The 24793-nt window shown below is 45.3% G+C and overlaps 1 protein-coding gene across 1 annotated transcript; it reads left to right on the top strand.

Annotated features, from left to right (window-relative positions):
* Positions 1–5437: 5437 nt before the first annotated feature.
* On the top strand, positions 5438–23196 carry LOC134049485 (rho GTPase-activating protein 7-like). The gene is made up of 11 exons (XM_062501969.1): positions 5438–5737; positions 10365–10527; positions 12029–12110; positions 13480–13543; positions 14732–16083; positions 16443–16613; positions 17323–17482; positions 18825–19023; positions 20744–20963; positions 22670–22784; positions 23179–23196. Exons 1-11 carry the CDS (start codon positions 5438–5440, stop codon positions 23194–23196), a joined length of 2844 nt encoding a protein of 947 aa, XP_062357953.1.
* Positions 23197–24793: the final 1597 nt, after the last annotated feature.

The following is a 24793-nucleotide window of genomic DNA, read 5'->3' on the forward strand; positions in this document are numbered from 1 at the left end:
ATGAAAACCATTTGAAAGTTTTTAATCATGTTTTAAGATTTTGATGGTGAAGCCTGGAAAATCAGATCTAGGTGGTTTTGAATGACTACAAAGGCACAAACCAAAAGAATGGGCTTTCTGTAGTCCAAGAGCTTTATGAATTACTTGAACCCAAACCATTCTCTCTTGACTTTTAGGGGAAAAACTGCTGTTGATTTCAGGGGACCACTGAATGTGCTTATTTTCTCATACTTCTTTTCTCACACAGCTGGTTTCTGGCAAGAAGACCGGAGTGGTAACAAGATGCTACTTTCATAATATGATGGGTTTATGATTTTACTTCACCTCAACAGCACTTCAGCATATCCAAGAGTCTATATTTAACAATATTATTTTCCTCTTTTTAAAAAAGGTTAAAGATTTTATTCAGCTTAATCTTGTCACTGGAGAGGGAAAACAGTGACACAGGCTGTGTTTCTACTTGTACATCTTTCTCCCAGCAATACACATATGTGCAGTTTGTCTAACTTCTCTTGCATCATAGATGATAATGTTTCAGTCTTTGTCCCTGGAAAAAATACTTTTCAACCAATGGATTTCCTTCTTAGGAATTTTTGGTGTTGTTAACCTATCTTTTTTCCCCCCTTAATTTCATCCAATTATTTTCAATTTTAAATCCTTTTCTAGTGAGCTTACCAGTTTTTTCTTTTCTAACTGGCGGTTATTCCCACCGCTTTTAACATCCCCCTCTCTTAACTGTCTCCATGTATTGTCTGTATTTTGTTCTTCATTTTTCCTCCCAATTGGTGTATCTTTTTTATTAATCAGTTGGCTTCTCTCCAAACAACTTGTTTGCATAGAAATATCTTCCTTGATGCCTCCTAGTATAGTCACAGCTGAAGTTAGGTTCCTTGATCTCCTGTGTTAACTCAAGATCATCAGAGAAGCAAACAGAAAACAACTCCTTTGGGATCTTACCAAGAGAAAGTTAGAAATGGAATGTCACTCAGCTTTGATTCATGAAAAGTATTGAGGGAAGTGGTAAAATGGAGGGAGGAGAAGAAAGAAGTGAGGTGATCTCTTGTAAATGTATAGGAAATATTCCAGTGACACAAATTAAAATATGCAAGGAGCTTGGCTGTAATGCCGAGCTCCATTGCTTGACTGTCAGAAACAACTTCAGTGACTTGGGGGTTCTGCGGAGCTTTGGTTAAGCATGAGTGAGGGATTTAGCAGCAGCAGGCTCATTTCTAAAAACAATTAACTTTGGCCGTGCAGAACTTTGTGAAGTTGTTTAAAATGACCCACTCTTGGATTGTTTCCACCACATTTGAGTGAGGTGGAGTGTGATTGGTTTGGAGCTGCTGTGGGCAGAATCCCTGCATGTGCTGACTAGAGTCAGGGGTTTGGCCAAAGCTTGGAAGGAAGCCCTTCAGAAATGTTCTGGAGACCCTTCAGTGAGGTAAGTGGTTCCAGAAAATACAAAATCAAGCAATAAAGTCCCATTTTCCAGGCATCAGTCACAAACAGTGGCATAAGCTTTGGGGCTCTAGTGGTCCTTGGCGAGCTGCAGAGCTGGGAACTGAAAAGCCCAGGAGGAAATGTTTTCTTGTCATCTTTCCCTGTGGCTTGGGAATCTCCACCAGCAGCCCCACAAGTCATCAGCCAGGCAGCTGAATGTGGAGGGTTTGACATGCTGTGAAAATATCCAAATGCCCCTTCTGAAGCTGAGACATCCTTATTCCAGACACCCTTTACTCCAGCATGTAGCTTCCTGTTTATGGGCTGGACCTCCTCTAGTGAGAGGAAGATGCCAAGATTCCTTGGGTTTGTTTGTCCTATAGGATATGTAAAATGATCAAAGTGGAGGAATGTGATTCCTTCCTAGAAAGCCTTCAAAAATTCTTCACTGAACACTGTGTTCTACTGAAGGAGTTCACCCCTAAGATTTTATGTGGATCTTTTCATGACTGGTAACCCACAAAACACTAGCGAGCTTGATGGGAGTTTGTTGTTAAGAGAAAGAAAATGAGCATTTTAGGGTTATGCACTGTCATCTCATAGGAAATGCCCAAAGGAAAATAGGTGGGAAGGAGAAAAGGCATGCTCTGGTTGGAGCGTTTCTATGGGATAGGAGCAGCCTACTGATGTTATCCCCAGATTTGAATGACACATTCTGTCTCCCTAATCCAAGCACAAAACTGCAGATTTAATCAGAGCAGGGTGTGTACTTTTTATATGGCTTTGGGTGGGTCTGGCAAAAAGCATTTTCTTAGGTAATCGTAGCTAGTACCATATATCACACTACCCTAATTTCTTTTGTATCATGTCACCCAGTGCCAATATCAAACATCTTTTTGATTGTTGTGCCATACAGATTGTCCTTTTAGGAAGCAATTGCACAAAAATAAATCATAGGTCTGTGCAAATTTTGCATTTGGTTGTTATACAGAAAATTAGTGATAATGAAACACACCCATAAATTAAACTTCATTAGGGTATAGTGTTCCTAAATGAGATTGGGAAAAAGAAGATTTCTTAATCTATAAAAATTTTCAATTTAATTAGAAAGGTTTTGCTTATCCACTTCATTCAAGTTCTTATTTTGCCTGCTGTGTTTTAGGGCCCAAACTCTAAGGGCCTAAACACTGCTAGAAGTTCTACACAAATTTAGAGCCTGGTCTGGCTTCTTGGAGTGGTTCACAGAGTCTAAATTATCTTTCAACCTCTGTAACTTAACACAGCATCCCACCCTTCCATCTGCCCTATTGAACTGTAATGCCTGACAGTCCAGCAGATACAAATTATTAGGGATTTAAAGTTAATATCTAGAGAAATTGTTTTAAGCTTTTGATATGTTCTTCTGAGACCAGCCTACATGCCACTCTGTACCTGCTAATGATTGTTCTGGCTCCAAAGACTGATCATGTTTTTTGGTTTTTTTTTAAATTAGATTTTGTACCACATCGCTAAAAGCAGAAAGTCAAATCATAGCAGCAATGAACTACAACAAACAAAAAGAAGTCACGTCTGTTGCAGAGGTTGAAAAACATGCTAATATGATTTTAGCACCCAGATTCATTGCTCAACTGTATGTGAGATTTTCAGACCACAAACCCTTCTTAGTCTAGACTAAGTCCATATAAGCAAAAAAAAAAAAAAAAAAAAAAAAGCTCAGGTTCTGTCTGATTTATGAAAACCACTGTGACGAGGACATCACTGCAAAACAACACTGGAAAACATCGTGAGGCTGGGTCACACTCGGTAGCGGGGATGAGAGGTCAGTTTTAGGGATGAATCCCAGCTCTGCTCTGTTCCTCCTCTGCTGCTCTGCTGCTGAGCACAGCATCTCCTTTGCAGGATGCAGCGTCGGTCCATTTTTCTTGTGCAGGGTAGAGGTAGCACAGTTCTGTGCATATTAGAAAAAAAACAAACAACCAAAAAAAAAAAAAAAAACCAAAAAAACAAGAAAGCAAAAAAGCTTATTTTGTAAAACTTTTGAGGAACCAGAGGGTGTCGATTTGCCTTCATCTGAATGAGTGTGGGGCACTGGGGGATAGCGGCTCTGAACAGGCGGGACAGGCTGAGACACCGGGCAGAGACACCGGGCAGTGACACCGGGCAGAGACACCGGGCAGAGACACCGGGCAGGGACACCGGGCAGGGACACCGGGCAGAGACACCGGGCAGGGACACCGGGCAGAGACACCGGGCAGGGACACCGGGCAGGGACGGGCAGTGACACCGGACAGTGACACCGGGCAGAGACACCGGGCAGGGACACCGGGCAGGGACACCGGGCAGTGACACCGGTCAGAGACACCGGGCAGTGACATCGGGTAGGGACACCGGGCAGAGACAGACACCGGGCAGAGACACCGGGCAGGGACACCGGGCAGTGACACCGGTCAGAGACACCGGGCAGTGACATCGGGTAGGGACACCGGGCAGAGACAGACACCGGGCAGAGACACCGGGCAGGGACACCGGGCAGTGACACCGGTCAGAGACAGACACCGGGCAGAGACAGACACCGGGCAGTGACACTGGGCAGTGACACCGGGCAGGGACACCGGTCAGAGACAGACACCGGGCAGTGACACCGGGCAGGGACACCGGGCAGAGACAGACACCGGGCAGAGACAGACACCGGGCAGTGACACCGGGCAGGGACAGGCTGAGACACCGGGCAGAGACACCGGGCAGTAACACCGGGCAGGGACACCGGGCAGGTATCCGGGGTGAGGTACCTCGGCCACCCCTCCTGCGGGCACAGGGAGCGGGGCCGGGCGGGGCTGTCCCGGGCCGGGCGGGGCGGGCACAGGCTGGGCTGGGGCAGCGGGGCTGGGCCCGGCCGGGAAGGGCGGTCCCACCGCAGGCGAGCCGAGCCGAGCCGAGCCGAGCCGAGCCGAGCCGAGCCGAGCCGAGCCGAGCCGAGCCGAGCCGCTGCAGCGGGGAGCGGTGTTGTGGCGGATGACATCCCCAGGTGAGGATTCAGGTGGGTGCTGTGGCAGATGACATCCTCAGGTGAGGATTCAGGTGGGTGTTGTGGCAGATGACATCCTCAGGTGAGGATCCAGTGGGTGCTGTGGCAGATGACATGCTCAGGTGAGGATCCAGTGGGTGCTGCTGTTTCCTACCACTGCTTTGTTAGTGTGACAATAGTTGTCTGGCTGTCAACACTTTGCATTATGCTTTTCCAGTAGCTGCTGTTTTTGCTAACTTGTTGGATGCACTTGGAAAGTTTCAGGAAACTGTCTGACACTGTTGCATACCTTCGAATATCAACAAGCTTCATCAGGGTAGAGTGACCCAGTAAAAGATTGTCCACTTCCCTAGGCTCTGCAGGCTCTGCACAGCACAGCATTAGCAGGGCAAATAATCCAACTTGCTTTCAGATATAACCACTTACTGGGCAGTCTCTGTGGGGTTAAATAGTTCCTTAGACATAGGCTGAATCTGTATCACATGCTGTGGTGTTTATTTGCATTATGTATATTTAAAGAAAACCTAGTGCTACACAATGAAAGAGCACAGACAGTTCACTTGTTATGGGATTTGTTACTTCTGTGCTATAGGTTTATTGATACTGGCTCTAGTAGCAGCAAGCAGAACCCTCCCTGCTAGAATTCCTCCCAGGAATTTGCATCAAGTATTTCTCAATCATGTACAAGGGTCCTGTGAAAAAACATCCATAAGGAGGTTCTGCGTCAGAGAAATGTGGGATCTGTTCCCGCTTCACATCCAGCACGGCTGAGGCACAGTGAAGCAACATAGTTGGGGTTAGATTGCAGGGAGATAAATCCCCTCTCTCACCCCACTTACCTGGATAAGGACTTTCCAGTGCGGATTGGAAATTAGAGATTTACACTCTCATTTCTCCCAAAGTTGATGTGATTTAGGTACTACTTTCCTTGAGCCCTTTGAAATTCCCATAGAGCAAACACTACCTTCTGTAATGTACTTAGAAGCAATAAAAGATCAGCCAGCACTGACAAGCCAGTTAATGTTGTCTGCAAAGAAAATGCCTTTCTACTTGTCTGGGTCCCAGAAACCAACAGGGGAGGCAAATGACAAGGACCCGAGTAAAGACCTTACTATCAGCTTGGGAGTCCTGGTAATCAGCTCGGGAGCTGATGCCAAGGAGCTGGATAAAGATGCAATTAATGTTGCCACAAAGTTCTGGGATACATTGCCGTTCCCAGCTGTGATAACTGAAGAGTTGGCTGCAGTTCCAAAACACCAGCATGATAGTAAAGTAGGAATGAAAGGACAAATATCTTGGCCTTTTCATTTTCCAGACATTTATGTTAACTATCTGCATGGAGCTTAAATTATCCTGGCTGAATTCCAAGCTATAATCTCTTCCCCCCCCCCTCCCCCCCCCCCACCTTGAATGGGTTAGTAAAATACAATTAAGCTTTGATATTTTGCATTGCACAAGGGAAAACAGAATAAACATTTCCACTTCTTTATGATCCATCTTAGCTCTTGGAGAGTTTGACAGTTTTACAAGTCCCTGACTGCTTATCTTGGTCAGTGCAAACACCCTACTTTGGAAGCATCACGTTTGAGCCTTCAGCATGGAGCAGACATCATGTTCCAACTCTCTTTTTAAGTAAAAGAATATAATGTAAATAAAAACAGTTATTAAAAATCATGTCACAGGTAAAATGTGGTGTTGAACTCCATCAGAAATCAGAGCATAGAAAATTCTAGCATAGCAAATGCATTTTTCACAGGGTGTATGTAAAATGAAATGTCTCATTAGCATCTGTAAGTCACAGGGAAGTTACATCAATTCTTATAGCCCTAGGAAAGTGCACAAACCAGAAAGATATGCTGGGGAACTCATAATTTGATGTTCAAATGGAATCTGAAAACCCCTTGTCACTTCCACCACTGCCAGCACAACAAGGAACGACAGGATCTAAGTCAGAGCGTAGAGGACCTGCCAGTTCACAGCCCAGGGCTCGTGAGCTGTAGGAAAAATGTGTGGCAGAGTTTGACATGTGGCTGCCAAGCATTCATGGGGCTTGTTGGCTCCAGCTCTGGAGAGGCTGGGGGGATGGCAGCCTGGGATTGTCAGTGATGAGAGGAGGCAGCAGCATTCCCCTGTGAGGCACATCAGGCAGGTTGTGAGGTGGGGACCCTGGGCACCTGCTTGTCTGTGGCTGTTGAGGAGGGTTACAGCCATTTAGAGAAAACAAAAGTCTTCCTGTATAATGACAGAGGTTGGGAAAGAGCAAAATCTTTGGAATTTTTTTCTGTGTTGTTACAGAGTGGTGCAATGTGCGGTCAAAGTGTAGAGTCAATCCTGTCCTCTGTTCTGTTCTCCTGTCTGCTGGCATGTTAGGAAATCCTTTCTTTGCCACAAGCACCACACTCACATCCTACAGAAAAGGGGAGAAGGAGGGTCCTGCAGTAACTAAAGCAGGAGTTCTGCAAGCAGCAAGAAAGCCTCTCCAGCTGTTCTTCTTCCTGCCATGGTTTTGGAAGGCGTTCAGACTTAAATCCCTTTAATTAATGAAGTCCTGATCACCATGTGATTCCTACCTGTTGAAACTGGATAACTATTTTGCATGGAGATAGAAGTAATGCATCCACCATTGAAAATTTTTAAAAATCATTTAAAAAACCATTTTAAAAATCTGATTTTTTTTTTTTTTAAATAGACCTACAATGAGACAACTCTGTCAAAAGCAATACATTTAGGTAAAGGTTTTACAGTTGGCTGAGTCCCTTGGCCTGGGCAGGCACCTGCACATTCCCATACCCCTCCCTGCATGGACCCACCACTACCCTTGTCCTGCCACTGGAACCTGTCAGAACAGGTGGTAGCCAATTCAGAAAGCTAAAACTTGATAGATCTCATCTTGCCAAACAAAAGTGACTCATTTCCTGCCACCCCAGGCTCGGGGTGGCATCAGCTCAGGGTGTTGGTGAAGGGGGTAGGAACTCGCAGCTGGGGAATGGAAGAGGTCTCCTGAAAGTCACACTGCATCCTGGCTGCAAGCTTCACTGTGCTGGTGCTTTCAAATAGAAATTGATATTCTCCCATTTCATTTAGAGTATTTTAAAATTTAAGGTATAGTTTGACGTTCTTTAGTGATCACCTCATAGTGAGGCTGACTTGCCTGTTTGATATACAGCTGTTGATGGTTTTGGTTGCTGCCTCTGCCTCGTTTTTAGGAAAGTGCTGCTTCTTGTGAGGAGAACATCTCAGACACAAGGCCCAAATCTCAGTACAGATATATTTTCTTTATTGCAAACAATGTGGTTAACACTGCTGTTCATTATGATAGGGATTTAATTCACGCTGTAGTATCTGGTTTCCAAGTACCTGAGGAGTGTGGGTCCTGCAGTCTGCAGACAGGACAGTGCTCAGATGGGGACACACAGTTCTTCAGCCCAGGTGGCTGCAGGAGAGGTGAGCAGCTGATGGAGGTACTGGGGCTCCAGGGAGAAGGGAGCAGTGGGGAAGGGGCAGCAGCCATAGAGGGCAGGTGTGCTGGGCTGCTCGCACAGGCAGGCTGGGGCACAGCCAGGACTCTGAATGCTCTTTGCAGGGGGACTGGGCTGAGTCTTCAGCACAAAACATACCTGTGGGACACAGTAGAGCCAAAGGGTACAGGCACTGGTTGTGCACTCTGTGTTGTTTCTCAAAAACATCTGGTAGTAACCTACCACCCGTAGCCCATGGGGAAATAGTTGGTTTGGCATGGAAAAGTTGCTGGCAGCCTCTAAACCAGGAATATTAAGCTTTGCAGATTTTTTTTTTCCATGTGCTTAATTATGAAATCAGGAGAGGGAGGTGACACATTTAGGTTGCCCTGCTATTTCAGTTGTACAGATAGCACCCAAAAGATGTTAAAAGGTTGTCATCCTCTTGTCTAGACCGGTCTTGCTCCTGTCCAGCCTGGCCTTGAACATTTCCAGTGATGGGGCAGCCACAGCTTCTCTGGGCAGCCTGTCCCAGGGCCTCCCCACCCTCACTGGGAAGAATTTCTAATCCAAACATGCCCTGTGATTGTGCAAGGGTATGTTAAAAAGGCCTGAAGATTTACATCAGCAAAGAAAATTGCCCCAGCTCCTCTGTCCATGTTCTATGGAAGAGGCCACCTGTAAGTGTGGCAATGACATTATATTTTCAGTCATATTCATTGAAAATACCCTCACCAGGTACAAAATACTTTTCTGTCTTATTTTTCTATTCTTTTTTACATTGCTTTTCATGGCTTGGTTTGGTCTAAAAATGGATTTGTGCTTTTAATGTGTTGGGAACTGGGGAAGCCTCAATCCCTACAGAGTCCTGTCTGAGCTCAGGACTGCTGTGCACAGGCTCTGGCTGAGTAGGCTGAGGTCTAGAAGGAGGGCAGCTACAGTTTCTCCACAGCTGAGATGGCTGAGTGAATCTACTGGGTTTTACTAAATGAAAATCACTTTGTCCTTGTGAAGACTTTTGGTGTTAGACTGGGCATCCTCTTGGCTGTTTTCTACAAATAGCTTGTCATTTCATTTTTTGTGCTGTGAATACAATGCTTGTCTTTAATTGTCTCCAGTAAATGCTGTGTTGTGGTAAAGATTATGATAAATTATGGCACTAAGTATAGCAATAAATATAGGCATAGTGTATATAGGCTGTTGTAGAAGAAATTAGTTTCTGTTCTGCAGTGTGAAAAAAGGAAGAGATTCATGCATCTGTTTTGTGTAAAAATATCCTGGTCTTCCTGTGATATCACTTTATTCTCAGATGAAAAAGCCATACAGTTTTGTGCAGGAAAGCCTCTGTTAGAATGGCATTGTCCAACTGATTAAGTGATAATGGAAACTATTTTAAGTTTTAAAGTAGAAAAATAAAATCATCGAAGTTGTGTAATATTTTTGGTTAGTGTCTAATTGCACTGATGACTTGCAATTGAGAAGTCTGAGCAAAACAAGCAGTGATTTTGAACAGTTATGTATGTGAGTTGCCTTGGAATCCTAATCTGTGAGTGTATGTGTAAAGAAAATAGTTTTAAGGAACAGCTCTGTTCCTCTGGCCTATCATGCTACACTTTAAGGTGTTTTAAAAAGCATTTCTCTCTACTGAGCATGCTGGATTTCAAGGTAGCTCAAAAAATGTTCCTTTCAAAGAAGTCTTTGCTTTTAGGCTGATGTCTGGTGTAACACAAGCAGGGGTACACGCAGACCTACAGAAAATGTATTTGAGAATCCTCTCCTTTTCCACAGACCCAGACATCTCCAGTGTTGGCAGAGATTGGAACCTGAGGGCAGATACTCACGCTGACCTGCTTATGTTTTTGAGGAGTCTGGTGTGTGATTCTGTGAGGTTGTATTCTGCTGTGCCTCTTTGGGAATGTTACAGTTCTGGCCACAGGCCTTTAGCAGTTGTCACAAAGTGAGCAGTTAGTTCTTGACAGCAGCAGTGGCTGCCAAGTTGCGTAGGTAGTTGGCAAGGAAATAAATATTGATAGACCCTAGCAACAGGTACTCCTGAGAACTCTTGTTCTGGGAATGCTTAGGCTGTGTCCAGTGTTATTAAAGTAGTGAGTGCATTTTAAGTTTATTTATAGTATTTGTTTGTGTCTTATCACCATCTCTCAGCACTGGAATGCATGAGCGGGCTTTGCCATGTGAGGGCACAGATGTGTGTCCCACACCCTGCTCTGGTGACTCATTTGGACTTGCAGCAGATGCTCCATTGCCCCCATCTCAGGGACAGCTGATTTACCCCCATGTGTGATATCCCAAATATGTGTTCAAATCTGTTCTCTCCTGTGTTAGCTTATCTCCCCTGTAGCAGAGCTATGTGCATGTAAGTGCATTGTATACAATGATTTATTCCTCTTTAGCAATATCCTAAAGAAAAAAAAAATTAACAGACAACATTCTCAGAGAGTGTGCCAGGTGAAATTATCTTATCACTGACTCTGGTGAGCCCTGTCCATGAACAAATGTGTGTTCTCATTGCAGAAATTGAAGCCAGAGAAGCCTGCGACTGGCTGAGAGCTGCTGGATTTCCCCAGTATGCTCAGCTGTTTGAAGGTATGATCATAAAGACTTGCCAAGCAGCTGACATTGAATTCGAGTGAAATTGTTCACATAAATAATATATTTCAGAACCTGACACTTTGATGGGAGCATTTCCAAATTCTGTTATATCTTCATGCAAACCTGTACAAAAGTAGGGACCTGGTGTGTTATCTTGCAGAAGGGACATCTCAGCAGGGACTCAGTAGAATTCTATAAAGGAACAAATCTTCCCTGGTTTTCTTTTCCTATTGTTAGACTGCAACTCAGTCAAATTTCTGCTTTTGTTATTTTTAGTTGCTTACAATTTTTTAAACCTTTTTTTCTTGAAGTACCAGAAGTGATGTTTCCAACCACTGATTGCAACCAAAACTCCTCTGAGGCTCTCCAGCCTGTGGTTTGAGTGAGATTGGTTTATTGGTATTTTGAAAAAGAATGCTGGAAAAAATAATCTTGCAATCATAAGTGTTCAGAAGAAATACTCAGCACCAGCCAGCCAGTCGAAAATGCAATTTCAGCATGTTTTTATGTTTTGTAGAATGATAAAGAGTGCTTATTTCTTGGGAGGAGCTATGGATTTGTTGAGAACTTGTATAATTTTTGAGGCCCCACTTGTGCATATACCTTAAAACTGTTCTTCTTTAAAATAGGTTTTTTTGTTGCAAACATTGAAAGTAACAAAAGCGAATCTATTTTTAAGAAATATTTTATCAAAGAACTGCAGTTAAAAGAATATTAACTGCTGTCATTCCCACCTCCCCCAGTCCCTGCAAAATTGAAAATTTTAAGTCAAGCCTGTAGAGCTGGTTTGAAAGCTGGAAATGCTTCTTGTCTGCCTACAGCAGATTTTATTCTATAAGCTGTTTATTGGAAATGTGCATTGCCATGCTTCTGGAAAATGAATCCTCTGCATTACCTTGCTGCTTATGCAGTGTCCTGACCTGGCTAGGAAAATTAAGCTTATAAAATAAGCTAAGAAAATACATATAGACCTCTGTGGTTCCCTCACGTGCAAGGCTAAATCACAGGAGCTGAACCACTGAACTCTTCTGCTTCCAGCCCAGTGTGGTGTATCAGGCTCCCTAGAGCCCAGAGAGTGTATCTCATGTGCTGCATTGCACTTCACCATGGCAAAGGTGATGTAAAATAATAAAATATTGTTTTAAAATAATAAATAAATAAAAAAAATAAAATAAAATAGTAAAATAATCCCAACTTTGGTCTGTAGAAGGTGCAGAGAACCAAAACAAATTTAAAGGTTATTTTGCTTTTCTTGTCTATGGCACTTGGTGACTGCAAGCTCCTGTCCATCTGTAATAACACCAGCAAGCAGATCCCTGCATTTATTCTCCCACTTGCCCTAAGGAACTGATCCTCACTTGCTGAAAGGATGTTTGCATAAATGTACAGCTATAGAAATAGAAGTAGTTTAATTTCATCTGTGATAAATAAGTTGCAAAATTGAAAGTCTTTGCAATTACAGCTCAGATTTCAGATTCAACTTCTTTGTTCACAGATATGCAGTTTCCCATTGATGTGAAAACTGTGAGGAGAGATCATGAATTTTTAGATGGAGATGCGATTGAGTCACTGTTCAGGTAAATATTAATCATGAATCATCTTTGATATCTCCGGGCCCCACAGTTATTTCTTATTCATCTTTTCATGCCTCTGTTTTTGTCAGAGACTAACAAAGTCACCAAACCTGTGACTGAAGCAAATCACTTAAGCGAATAGTTTAGTGCCACTGAAGTTGGTTGTTTTAGGAATTCAAAGGTAAAGTAAGCACATGGCTGCACTTCCTCTTCAGCCAAGTTCTCAGGGAAGTTACACTGAGCATTAATTTTTTTTTTTTTTTTGTAATGTCAAGTGTCTGCAAGTTGATTAAAAATAACCAGTTCCCTGCAAGCATGACAGGCTGTTCTCTAGGATCACATGTAATGGAGTACAGCAATTTCCTCCAACTTCTGTTTCAGCAGATAGACAGAAAAACGTTATCTGCATGAGATAAATTCTGTTTTTCTGAATGTTTTTTGGGTGAGAAGCAAAGGTATTGGTTTGAAGTTACTGCTTTGCCACAGCTGTTCAGAGCACACAAGTGAACCTGCACTGTCAGTGCCAAGTCAGACCCATAGCCCTGTGAAATCTCCCCATGGAAGAGTGCCAGGACAGTGTGAGGCTTCTGCTTCAATTGGTGCTGCAGTTACTGAAGCTATCCCATTATGAGATTGTTTAGCAGAGTTTCTTTAGCAGAAATGATGATTTCTAACACTTAGGGCACTGGAAAGTTCCTCTCCTGGCGAAGTGTTCTGGTCCTTCTCTGTCCTGTCAGGTCACCTGAATTCCAGCTCTGCCTGTACCAGAGCACCAAGAGGAGTTGTTCACACACACATCTTGAAAGCACAGCAGATATTAGAGAACTTGGAGTATATTTTGTTTCTTGGTATCACTTCTGTCCTGAGTGCTCCTTGGAGACTTTTAGTGTGCCTCCTGTTGATGCCACCTATTGTTTGACAACTAAGTGATTGACTAGTTTGGGACCTTATTGATTCCACAAGCTTTAATTAAAATGATAGATAATGCAGTCCTTCCAGGGATTCAGGTTAATGTCTTGGTTTTTAATTTTTTTTTCAAGAAGCCCACACAGAGTTTCATTTTCCTTCAAAATCTTAAATCAATAAGAAGTTTTTCACAATTGTTAAAGCTAATAATATGATTTTTTAAAATTAAGTGATTGATTATGGTTGTCTTCTCTAGTTTAAAGATGGCAAAACTGGAAGTGTGAACATCATGGTGGTGTTATTGGTGCTGGTGTTGGAGACCGATGTATGGGAGCCTCTAACAGAATGTCAGTCTTTGACAGTAGTGAAGATTTCATGGTAGATCACAACTAGTTTGGTGCATGTTTGTTTTCAAGCAATAAAATAGTTGAAATTTAAAACTCCTGTGTTTTTTCTCAAACCCTAGAAGGTTGAACACATTGAACAAGTATGCATCAATGAAAGTGGAAATAAGCCGTGATAGGAAACGGGTATGTCTGTAACATACAGTTCCTGTTCTAATTAAAGATGTGTTTAGCTATTGTATCAAACACCTGGGTTTAAAAGTATACAAAGGATAAGAAATTTCTGAACTTTCCTTTCTATTCTATTCCATCCTGCAAAGCTCTGCTATTTGCATTTTATGTTGAGAAAACATAGGGGTTGTGATTGCAACTACATAACGTTTGAAACTTTGCAAGGTAGGTTAGGAGTGGCTTTTGAAACGCTTGATTTGACACTTTACTGTCCAACATTTGCCCCAAAGCCCCAACTGAACATAGCTATCATTGCTTTCCTAAGTAGTTTTCCACCTTATTTAAGTGCTGAAAGTTCATTCCTGTTGACTAACCAAAGATGCTAGAAGGGCAATCCAAATGTTCAGCCAGTACAAGCTGGGTAGGTTTTAGTTGTGCTGCCTTTGTGCTCTGCTGCTGCAGCTAAATCAAGAGCTTGGCTGGGAAGCACGAGGTCTGTGAAGCCTCTGAGCCACTGTGGATTAACTGCAGGACTAGCAAGAAAATAATACCATTTTCTGGAAAAAGGTCTGGGTTTTGAAGAGTTCTGTTCTGTGGTTAGGGTAGAATAGGGCAAGAGAGCCCACAGAGAATAGACATCTCACTAGTGTTTCACTGTCCCAGTGTTCCCTCAGAATGGGGACAATCCAGCACAGGAGGAACCTGGTGCAGCTGGCAAGGGGGGTTGAGGGCTCCAAAAATGTGCTACACATACTGATGCTGCTGCAGTCCCACAGCTAAACACTTCTTTACCTGAAAATGGATGAGTTTTGGTCACAGAAGTGTGAGTGTTTGATTTGTTTGACTTTAGGAAAGGCAGTAAACCCAATACAATTATCTTTCAAAACCCTTGTATTTGTCACAAAGCAGGACTTCTCACCCTTATATCAAATGTCACCTTTTCCTGTGGTAAACTTCCCAGATTTATCAGCATGCTTGGGCATCATTTATCAGCATGCTTGGGCATCATTTATCAGCACTTTTTCAACTAAACTAGGGCTGATTTTCAGTGACTGAATGGTCATTTTTCCCTATGTTGGTCTTGGGGATTTTGGAGGTTGGTAGAAAATTTAAGTGTCCTTTGTATATTAAATTGTTTTCTGTAATTTAAAATTTGCCAAACTTTGCCCTTGAACCGGTTTTGTTTTTTTTTCTCCTTCTAAGAGTGATGACTCTGAAGATGATGAACCTTGTGCAATAAGTGACAGATGGGCTTATGAGAGGTGCAGTCAGCGATGGTCTCGCGTTGAGAGCCTGGCAGGTTTTCCAGCAGAGGAAGGTGCTGGTGCCTCCACCCCAGGCAGTCCAATATTGAAGATCATCAGCAACCAGGACAGTGTCTTTCTGGATCATGGTGAGAAGCACGATGTGTCCTCAATTCACAGCACCAGCAGTGCTGACAGTGACATTGCTAACTCCCAAAAACCTTTTGAAGATGTGGAAACCAGCACGAGTTCCTCAAGATGTTCCTCAGTTAAGGTACCTTCACTGGACTCTGCTTTTAGTTGTTCTCCTCCCCCCAGTGAATTTTTAAATATCACCAGTGAGGAGAAGCTTTTGGATAAGTCACCATCTAAAAAGAGGAAGAGCCTTCTAAAGAAAATGGAGAAGCTGCACTTAAGGAGCTGCAATTTAAGGAGTGGTCAGACAAAGGCCAAACCCATAATAAGTGAACCTGTTCTTCTGGAAGGACTTAATGAAGAAAAGATGAAGATGCTGAACTGTGTAAATATTTCTGACCTCTCTGGCATCCAAACAAAGAACAATTCTTCCTTTTCTCCCCGGAGCTGCAATAGCAGCAATCATTCTGTAAATAGCAGCACAGGGAGCACTCCAAGTCCTGCTACAAAAACAGGCAGCCCCTGTGAAGGAAGGGGGACATATGCAGAGCACATGGACTCCAGCAAGCTGTTGCTAGGGAATGATCTATCCCAGCAAAATCTAAAAAATGACATGACATTACGAAAGAACCAGATGTTTCAAATACCACAAGGTCATAAACCTGGCACTTTCCCCACAGTACTTACAGATAGCTCCCTGTCTCCAGCAGACAGCTCTTCTGTCAACTGGAGAACTGGGAGTTTCCATGGGTGCAGGAGGAGCCGGAGCAGAAGCGGTTCCAAGGATCCCAAAGCCCCCAGGAGTCCCCTGTCGGGCAGAGATAACAGGCTGAGTGTGTATGACAACATGCCCAACACTGACCTGGAGAGTCTGGAGGCAGCACAAGTCAGTGACGACGATGTTTTTTCTGAACTGAACAGTGTCATAGCAGATGTCAATGGTCTCAAAAAGTTGGTTGATCAGTGGACAGAGAAGTTCTCCGATGATGGGGATTCTGGCTTTGCTGCTGACTTGACCTCTTTGTATCCACCCTCCCCTAAAGAAAGCTCTCTTGAAACAGAGGACTCAGAAGATAAAACATCAGGGGAGGCTGAGGGAGAGAGCAGCTGTGACCTGGGCAAGGAGATTGGTTCTGCAGACCTGACATACATCACAGACTCTAAAAAGACCAACAGGTCAGCCATCCTTGGGTTTGCCTTTGGTTCTGTTCACTCAAAATATAATTGATTTGGCAGAACAAAGTATTCTAAAGTCTGTCCTAGGTAGCAGGGTGTGCACTGCTGGTGGCAGGTACCGCTCCGCAGGTACCAATATCTGACCTCTGCTGAAGGTGGGACACTCAAAATCTGCATGAGCATTCAGGCACTGGAATCAGGGAAACAGTTTGTATTGCCAGTATTGCTGCTGGATTGGAAGTACCTTGTTTAAGTGCAAGTAACTGCAGGTCATTTAGAGTCCTGGGGGCTTCACAGATGCCGGTAGAAAACAGGGATGGTGGAAACAGTCCTAAGCTTAAACAATATTTATTCCATAGGCATGGGAAGCAACAGTGGTCTGTGGAAGAGAGTGTCAACCTGGAAAGCCTTTCCCTCCAGACTGATGGCCAGTCAGCTGCCCAGCAGGCCCGCACACAAAAGCTGGCATTGTTGAGACTCACAGCTTTAATGGACAGATATTCCCCTTCCAGTAAGCAGGGCTGGAACTGGTAAGTTGTCTGATGTTGAAGCAACCTGAGCTGGAAAGAGAGGAGTTGATGTAAGCATGTGAATTTCCTTTATGCCTACATTACACATGTTCAAGATGAAGAATTTCATCCTATTAAATTGCCTGCAGCTTCATGGTTATTTCCATGACTCCAGGATTTCCTCTGCTGTGGGCTGTACTTTGGCCCCTCGCTGCTGGTTTTGCTGTTACTGATTTTAAGGCACATCATAGTTTCTCTTTAAATTTGTCCAGTTGCAGGGCTTTGTCAGAGGACCATCCCAGGGACTGTGGGACCTGATGTGAGAATTGGCTGGACTGAGAATCCAGGCCTTCAGCACTGTGTCTGTTTGAACTAAACAAAACTAAAATTCAGACACTTCAGAGGACTTACATACATCAGTCAGCATTTTGTGGTAGGGAGTTGGTACTTGAACATAGAAAGAATGAAAAAATCCTGCAGTGCCATAAAGGGATGGAATGTATTTCTCATGGGGATGCTTTATTAAAGTTAATTTCAGCAATGAAGTGAGGAAGTCATCCCTGTAATTGCCTTTGCTGATTTTCTCTCCCTTCTGATGCTGTATGTACAGGTATGTGGCAGAATTTGGGATTGTGACAAGTTACAGCTCAACCCTTTCTAATGAGTGTAAAGCAGCAGGTGGAATGTGCTGGACACCTAGTAATCTGCATCTACTGGTTTTCATTTCCAGGACCATACCAAAGTTCATTAAAAAACCAAAAGCCTCAGACTACAAGGACAAAAATGTGTTTGGGGTTCCTTTACTTCTGAATGTGCAGCGAACAAGCCACCCCCTGCCCAATGGCATCCTGCAAGCCCTGGACTATCTGAGAAGCCACTTTCTTGACCAGGTATGAACTGGAGGAAGCCCAGAGGAGCTCTGGGCCATGAACAGGTCTGCTCCAGGGAACCAGATTCTCTTTCATACTTTCATGAAGGACTTCTCTTGCCCCCTAAGGCTCTCAATAGGCAGAAAGGTGTAGATCTGAGCAGGTGGCCTGTGAGGAAATACCATTGTTGATTCCCTCTGGGAATACCTTTAGCCCTCTACTGTGTTTTTTGTGCCTTTCCTCACTGAAACCCTCTGCAGTCAGGTCTCTTGGTGCAGGCAGTCAGGCTGTCTTTGCCTGGGGAAGTGTCACATCTCTGCTCCCCAAGGAGGGAGATCTGCCAGACAATGTAATGTTATTGTTCCTTCTGTTCTGTGGCTGCTGGTAGTGCCAGAGCTAATGTGAAAATTAATCTTGTTTCAGCTGAAATGCACCACTAAGCAGAGAGAAAACATCACAGCAGTGCCTATAACAACATTTTCTAGAGCTCAGCTCTGTATTTATCCCCTAAGTGGAGATGGCAGAAGAAGTGTATGCTGTATATGGTATTTCCATAGCATAGCTGCAGAAATGAAGAGCTTTTGACATGAGGCGTATTAGTTAAAGAGAGGACTTTTCTTTCAGTGCCTTGCCATTAGGTGTGTAATATCACATGAAAGTGCACAAGTGTGTGAGTTCTGTGAAGTGATAATGCAAGTGTTTTTCATTTTGAGGTTATGGTATCCATTCAGTTCATATAAATAAACCAGAGTGTAAATACTGTCTCAGTGGCACAGAGTAAAACTGTCACTAGAAGCTTTGGTGGGGTCAAGCTCATGGGAAACTCCTAAATCTTGCTCAGTTGACAATCATATTAAAAAGAAAATGAAAATTTCCCTCAAAATGGCATCTTCCCTTTGCCAACCTGTGGAAAGACTAGATGTATTGGATGTATCAGGTGTTATAAGGAGCCTTGTGGATCTCACAGCCAGTTTGTGTGAGACAGCACTCGATGAATGTGTTTGGTGGACATACGCTGGTGAATTTGAAGCTTAGAGTTGCCATGTGTAAACACAGCCTTCTCAAGAAAACACACGCATGTCAATGGTAGTGATTTTAAAAGGTAAAATGAGTACTTTTGTATTAAATAAAAGCCAAGTGAATGTGGAAATTGGTATGTCATGGCCGATTCTGGGGCCATCAGCTGTGATTTGCCTCAGAGAAGTGTCCATGCAGCTTCTAATGATACAAAAGTATTTTGATGTTCAATTCCACTGCCATAGGCTATTTGCTAATACAAGGAAGGTGAAAGATCACTTGTTTGTCAAAATTTTGATTCCAAATGACTCCTCTCTTTGTTTCTAATAATTTCTTTTACCCACAGGTTGGCCTGTTCCGAAAATCCGGTGTTAAATCCAGGATTCTGTCTTTAAGAGAAATGAATGAAACCAACCCAAACAATGTCTGTTATGAAGGACAGTCAGCATTTGATGTGGCAGATATGGTGAAGCAGTATTTCCGAGACCTTCCTGAGCCTATATTTACCAGCAGGCTCTGTGAATCCTTCCTCCACATCTACCAATGTAGGTACCAAAAGCTATCATTTTCCAGTGCCTTAGATATCTTAATACTCAGCTCTACAAGGTAGTGGCCAGACTAGGACTAGTGCCAAGTCCCCCTGTAGTCAGTCAGGACATTTCTGACAAGATGAGTTCATTGTGGCTCTGGACTTCAGAGCTTCACATGTGTATCTTAAGAACCAGCTAGCTCTCTTCCCTGAAGGACGAGTGTAATGAAATGCAGCAGCAGCCATCTTAAGCTGTGCTTTTAAACTGTCATTTCCTTATGCAAAATCAAGAAATAACCTGGCCCCCTTGTTCATGGGATGACATAGCTCCCTGAGTGAGAAGACCTGATATACTGATGACATTTCTTTATTGAGGTGCCCAAGAACAGCTGCTGTGAAACAGCTGGGAAATGCCAGCAGCTTTATGCCTGTTACTGTCCTTGAGACTCAACCCAAAAACCAAGGAAACGCAAAGCTGAAATACTGCATTTAATACAGTTTAAACAGGCTCTGTTTCTAGTCTGTTATCTATTTACTTTGCACTCAAGGAATTCACGTTCAAAAAGCAAGTGGATTGGGGAAGGAACTTGAAGTAGGGCTAATAATGTTGTTAGTACAGACACGTTTCTTCTGCGTTTGAGAAAATGTTTTGAAGGACAAGGTGTGAGTTTCCTGAGAGGACTGGTTTTGCAGACTAATTCATGTGGCTTTTATAGATCTAAGTCAATGAGCAGCTGCTGTCCTGTGCAGTGTAGGTTCATGAAAGGTCTGTTGGGTTTTATTTCATCACCTGTCAGGGTTTTAAAATCTTGTCTGAAAATGATTTATTTGTTTGAAGTAAGTTTTCTTCTTGTATTCACAAATCCTCCTTTGTAAGGAGGTCTACAATTCCCACGTCCAAAGGATGTATAACTGTTTCCCTCCAGTAATTGTAATCTGGCCACTAAGAGTCTAACCTCCTGTAAATCTACCTCCTGTCTCTTGTTTTGGGAGAGAACAGCAAATGCCCAAATTCTGTTCACCTCACTCACCCATCTTCTGCCAGATGTGACTGGAGCAAGTGTACAGGAGCAAGTGTACAGATTAAATTACTCTTTTGGAGATAAGAATTGTGCTGCTTTCACCAAGCAGTGTGTTTTGTGTGTTCTATATATGTGCTTCTACCTGAAGGGAAGAAGTGATCTTCTACCCTCTGCAGTGGTGTTAATTGGAGAAATGCTTGTGCTGAGGATGCATGGCAGGATGAACCAGTCCCACCCTCCTGCCAAAGCTGTTTGGGCAGACAGTTGTAGTGGGGGTTGGTGTGAATTAAAATCTGTTGGCAAAGCACTGGTCTCTGAATTGAGTTATCTGAGAGCATCTGTTCTCTTCATGCTTGAAGCTGAAAGGAAGAGACATTTGAGCAGCAACATGCAGCAGCTACCTGCTCCAAAGTATCACTGCAAAGTAATATTTTATGGGGAGACAAGCCCTTATTTGGATTGTAACTCAGTTCAGGATATGTTCATTAGTGTGTTCAAGACAAATTGCAAGTCAGGCAACAGCGTCCCTGGGTGGGAACATGCACTTGACAGGCAGTAGGAGAAATAGTTCGTGTTTGATGGGATAATGGCCTTTCCTTGTCTGCTGTGAGCTTGGGACAAGGAAATGGATGAACCTACAAGCTCAGTGCCTTGCTGATGGATGCTCCTTCTGTAAGTTATGTGTGATTTTTGTCATGGTTTTCATGTTTTCAGATGTGCCAAAGGACCAGCAGTTTCAGGCTGTCCAGGCTGCTATTCTCCTTCTCCCAAAGGAAAACCGAGAAGCTTTGAAAATCCTCCTGTTCTTCTTGCGAGATGTGGTGGCTTTTGTTGAGGAAAACCAGATGACCCCAACCAACATCGCTGTCTGTCTTGCGCCTTCTTTGTTTCACCTCAACACCCTGAGGCGGGACAGTTCCTCCTCCTCTACCAGGTATTGGCACCTTGATGCTGGCACTGCTGCTGTCCACAGTGTTCTTGCTGGAGCAATGCTTTCTGTAGCTGGCCTAGGCTCAGTGTCTGATTTTGAGGGGGAAATAGACCGTGTGTGCCTTGGGGTTTGCCTTAAATCTGGTTGCTCAGGTGCAGCAGGAGTTGCCTGCAGTGCGTGGAGCGATGCAGCCACTCACTGCCCATTGCAGAGGGCTGTGCTATGGTCTCATTGCTGTGCTCCTGACCAGTCTGTATGTGTCCCTCACCACTACTGCACTCCCCTGGTTGCCCAGGAGCCCAGCATGTGGCCCACTGCTAGCATTAAAGTGCTGCTGGCCATTGGACATATGCTCCTGCACAGGCAACCTGAGCTCAGGTGTAGCCTTAAGGCCCTGAAGATACCTGGCAGATTGAGGCAGCTACTGGTTCTGCTGGGTGATAAGGGGGATCATTCCTACCAAATCAAGCCATAGGGATTCTGTAAATTTATCTTAATAAGTAAAAGTATCTGGGTTGCATAACATCCCCTGTTTGTACGTGCAGGGAGGAAGGTGCCCTTGGGCTTAAGTAGACAAATAATCTCTGAGAGCATTCATACCTTATCTGGCCTCCTGAGGCAGGGCTGTTTGCTCTGCTCATGCTCCTGGGATGTGGACAGACAGATCAGGGCAGGAGAGCAGAACTGGCTGTGCAGGAAGCATCGTGTTTCTGACAGTGTAGCGAGCTGAACACCTCAGTTGGGGATCTGCAGAGGAGGTCTAGTCCCAAAGCAGAGGCTGTCAGATGTGCTGTTGGCATCTTTCAGGCTCTGGATAGCACAGGGGAAGGGAAAGAAAATGCTGAGGATTTTCTTTTGAATGTCACAAAACATCAGAAAATGCCTCGGGCATCCCTGTGCTGAGCTGGCACATGGCAGGGTAGCCACGGGGCCACTGTGAGGGCACCTGGGGATGCGATCTGGTGGCAGCAGCAGGCCCTGCTGGATTGCTGTGCTGTTTGAGCTCCTAGGAGCTACACTCTGGGAGCTGTTCCTCTTTGTTTTACATCAACACTGCTCTGAAATGTTAGGACCAAAGATAGCAATGGAGTTTTCTCTTTGTTGTCAGTGTTTAGAAGCCAGGATGCTTTGAAGCTTCAGCTCTGCTGTAACTGTGCATTAATGCCTTGGTGCAGGGTTCCCACTTCAAAGGGTTCAAGCTGACAGGTCTGACTCTGAGGAGCAGCACTGAGGACTATTATCTTCCACCCAATTTTCAAGCCATTTGGCAGGAGTGCATATAGATAAAAGTTTCAGAAGCCAGGACTAATGATGTAATGCCACTAGCATGAATTAAAAGAGGGGACTGGTATTGAAATGTGTTGGGAGTGGTTTAGGCCAAAGGATTTAAAAAGTTCTACATGGGCTTTGCAGGTATCAAAGGAGCTTGATATTCAAGATTATATGCAAATAAGCTTGGGGTCATTGTTATTCTTGGCCAAGTGTGTGATGTGTTTGGGGAATAAATTCCTTGACTTGCCTTTCTTGGGTTTCCATTACTACTGGTCAGTAGTGCCCTGGACACGTTTGGGGTGTGCTGGGAAGGATTGACCTTCAGTGGTGACATTGCATAAGCCCTACATGGCACATGCAGGTCCTTCAGTGCACTGTGTTTTGTGTCTGGTTCCCAGCACTTTACTCATCCTTCCTTTCACTTTCCCCTCTCCTAGATCCAGTCAGAGGAAGTGCAGCTTGGGGAAGCCAGACCAGAGGGAGCTGAATGAGAACTTGGCAGCAACACAGGGCTTGGCCCACATGATAATGGAGTGCAACAGGCTCTTCCAGGTACCTCACTCATTGTCACCAAGCAAAAGCTCTGGGCATCCTGGGGGGAGGGCAGCTTGGAGCAGCAGCTGGGCAACGTCCCTGCCAACCCAGCTGCTGCTCTGTGCCTGTGACAGATGCGACTCCTGCTGCTGCCACCAAAGACAAAATGAGTGTCATTGTAAGCACTCCTCCATTCTCCCTCCATCCCCAACTTGTTGGGGCTTGACTCCATCGGCTTGGGGACGTCTTAGGGTGCACCTGTGGGGCTGTGGCTGCCATATGCCCAGGGGAGGGAGGCCGTGGCCATTCCTGCTGGAGAGTGGGTTGAAGTTTTGCTGCTGGGGCCTGGCCAGACCCATGCCTGTGCCTGGCCACTGACCCCAGTAATCTGAAGCTGCACCTTGGCCCACAGACCGACTTCCCAGCTTGACCATGGCCTTTGCCCGTCATTATGGACTTGCCTAGTGATCCTTAGACTGTGGCTAACCGTGGTTGCTGTCCCTGGACGTGATCCTGACCTCTCTTGCTGACTCACCTTCCTGGCTCTACCTCAGACCTCCTCGCCATGGATGTGTCTGATGATCTTTACTCTTGGCTGACCCTGGCTGCTACCTCTGGCCCAGCTCCAGCAGCGTGGGACAGGGCAGCTGACCTGCCAGCCCTGTTGTCCCACTTGACACCTGGCCCCTTTCCCTCAAGGGTGCTGTCCACACTCCAACAGTCAGCTCAGACCTTCTCATGCACTGCTCTAGTTCCTCATCTGGGGAGGGTACACTGCCCCATGGCTCCCCTGCACTGACACACGGCCCTGCCCCAGGGCTCCCCCAGCATTGATTCTACAACCAGTGCCTGGGTTCTTAGTGACACTCCACCCCAGGACAGCTGGGGTTCCCAGGGGTCTGATCCCTGCATGGCATCAATCTTCAGCCCAAACAGAGCTCCTAAGTGCACCCTCCACCCCCAACCCAAACATGAGTTCCTGTTTTCCCATCAGTGGCCTGAGCCCCTCTGCCCCGCTCTGAGGCCCCTTGGGGTGCCCTGACACCACTGCCTGCCCTGCACCCTCTGCTCAGTCCTGGCAGCAAGGAGCTGGCCTGGTTCCTGGCCGCCCCATGGAATAGCCCCATGGAATAAACTCTGAGCTACCCTTGCACACATGGACATTCCACATTCCCTGCTATGGCCATTGCCGACTCCAGCCCTGAGCTGTGGGGCTGCTCCACACCTTGGGATGCTGGAGTCCTGCTGGTGTGACCCCCACCCTGCCAGGGTCAGCATTTAGACTCAGGGATTGCCTGGAGAGGGCTATCCCCCTTCTGCTGAAGGCCACAGCTCAGTGTAGCAGCCTCTGCTATGCCCGTGCCTGGAGGAACACCTGCTGCTCTGGACCCAGACCTGGACTGGTCACTGTGGCCACCACTGGACTGTGGCTGACACTGCTTCTGGCACTGAGCCTGAGCACGCGTGGTCCCCGTGAGCAGGACACGGCCCCATGAACAGGACTCGGCCCCCGTGAGCAGGACTCGGCCCCCGTGAGCAGGACTCGGCCCCCGTGAGCAGGACTCGCTCGTCACCACTGGCACCCCCAGCCTGCCGTCGTGGCCCAGGTAGGGTGGGATGGGGCCCTGCTGGAGAGGCACTGCCCAGCCCTGCCCCGGCTCTGCCTCAGCCCCGGGAGCAGGGAGACCATGGCCATGGCATGGGGTGGGTGCAGGTGGGGGACAGGGAGCACAGTGCACGGCCTGGGCAGCTGGTGATGTGACATGGCTGTCACACTGCTATCTCTGTGGCACCAGCGCCAGGCCTGGTGCTTTGTGAGCAGTGCTTAGCCACTGGGAGAGTGCCTTTGCACAGGTCTGCCCTTGGTGGTGTCAGCTGGTGCCCACCACATGACAGCTGTGCCCTCCCCAGCTGTCTCGACATGGAAGAACCTCATACAGATCTCTTATATCTATATATACTAAATATATATATATGTATGTGTGTGTGTGTGTGTGTATACACATATATACGTACATATACTCGCA

The sequence above is a fragment of the Cinclus cinclus genome, chromosome 14, assembly GCF_963662255.1.
Source record: "Cinclus cinclus chromosome 14, bCinCin1.1, whole genome shotgun sequence".
NCBI classification, from domain to species: Eukaryota; Metazoa; Chordata; class Aves; order Passeriformes; family Cinclidae; genus Cinclus; species Cinclus cinclus.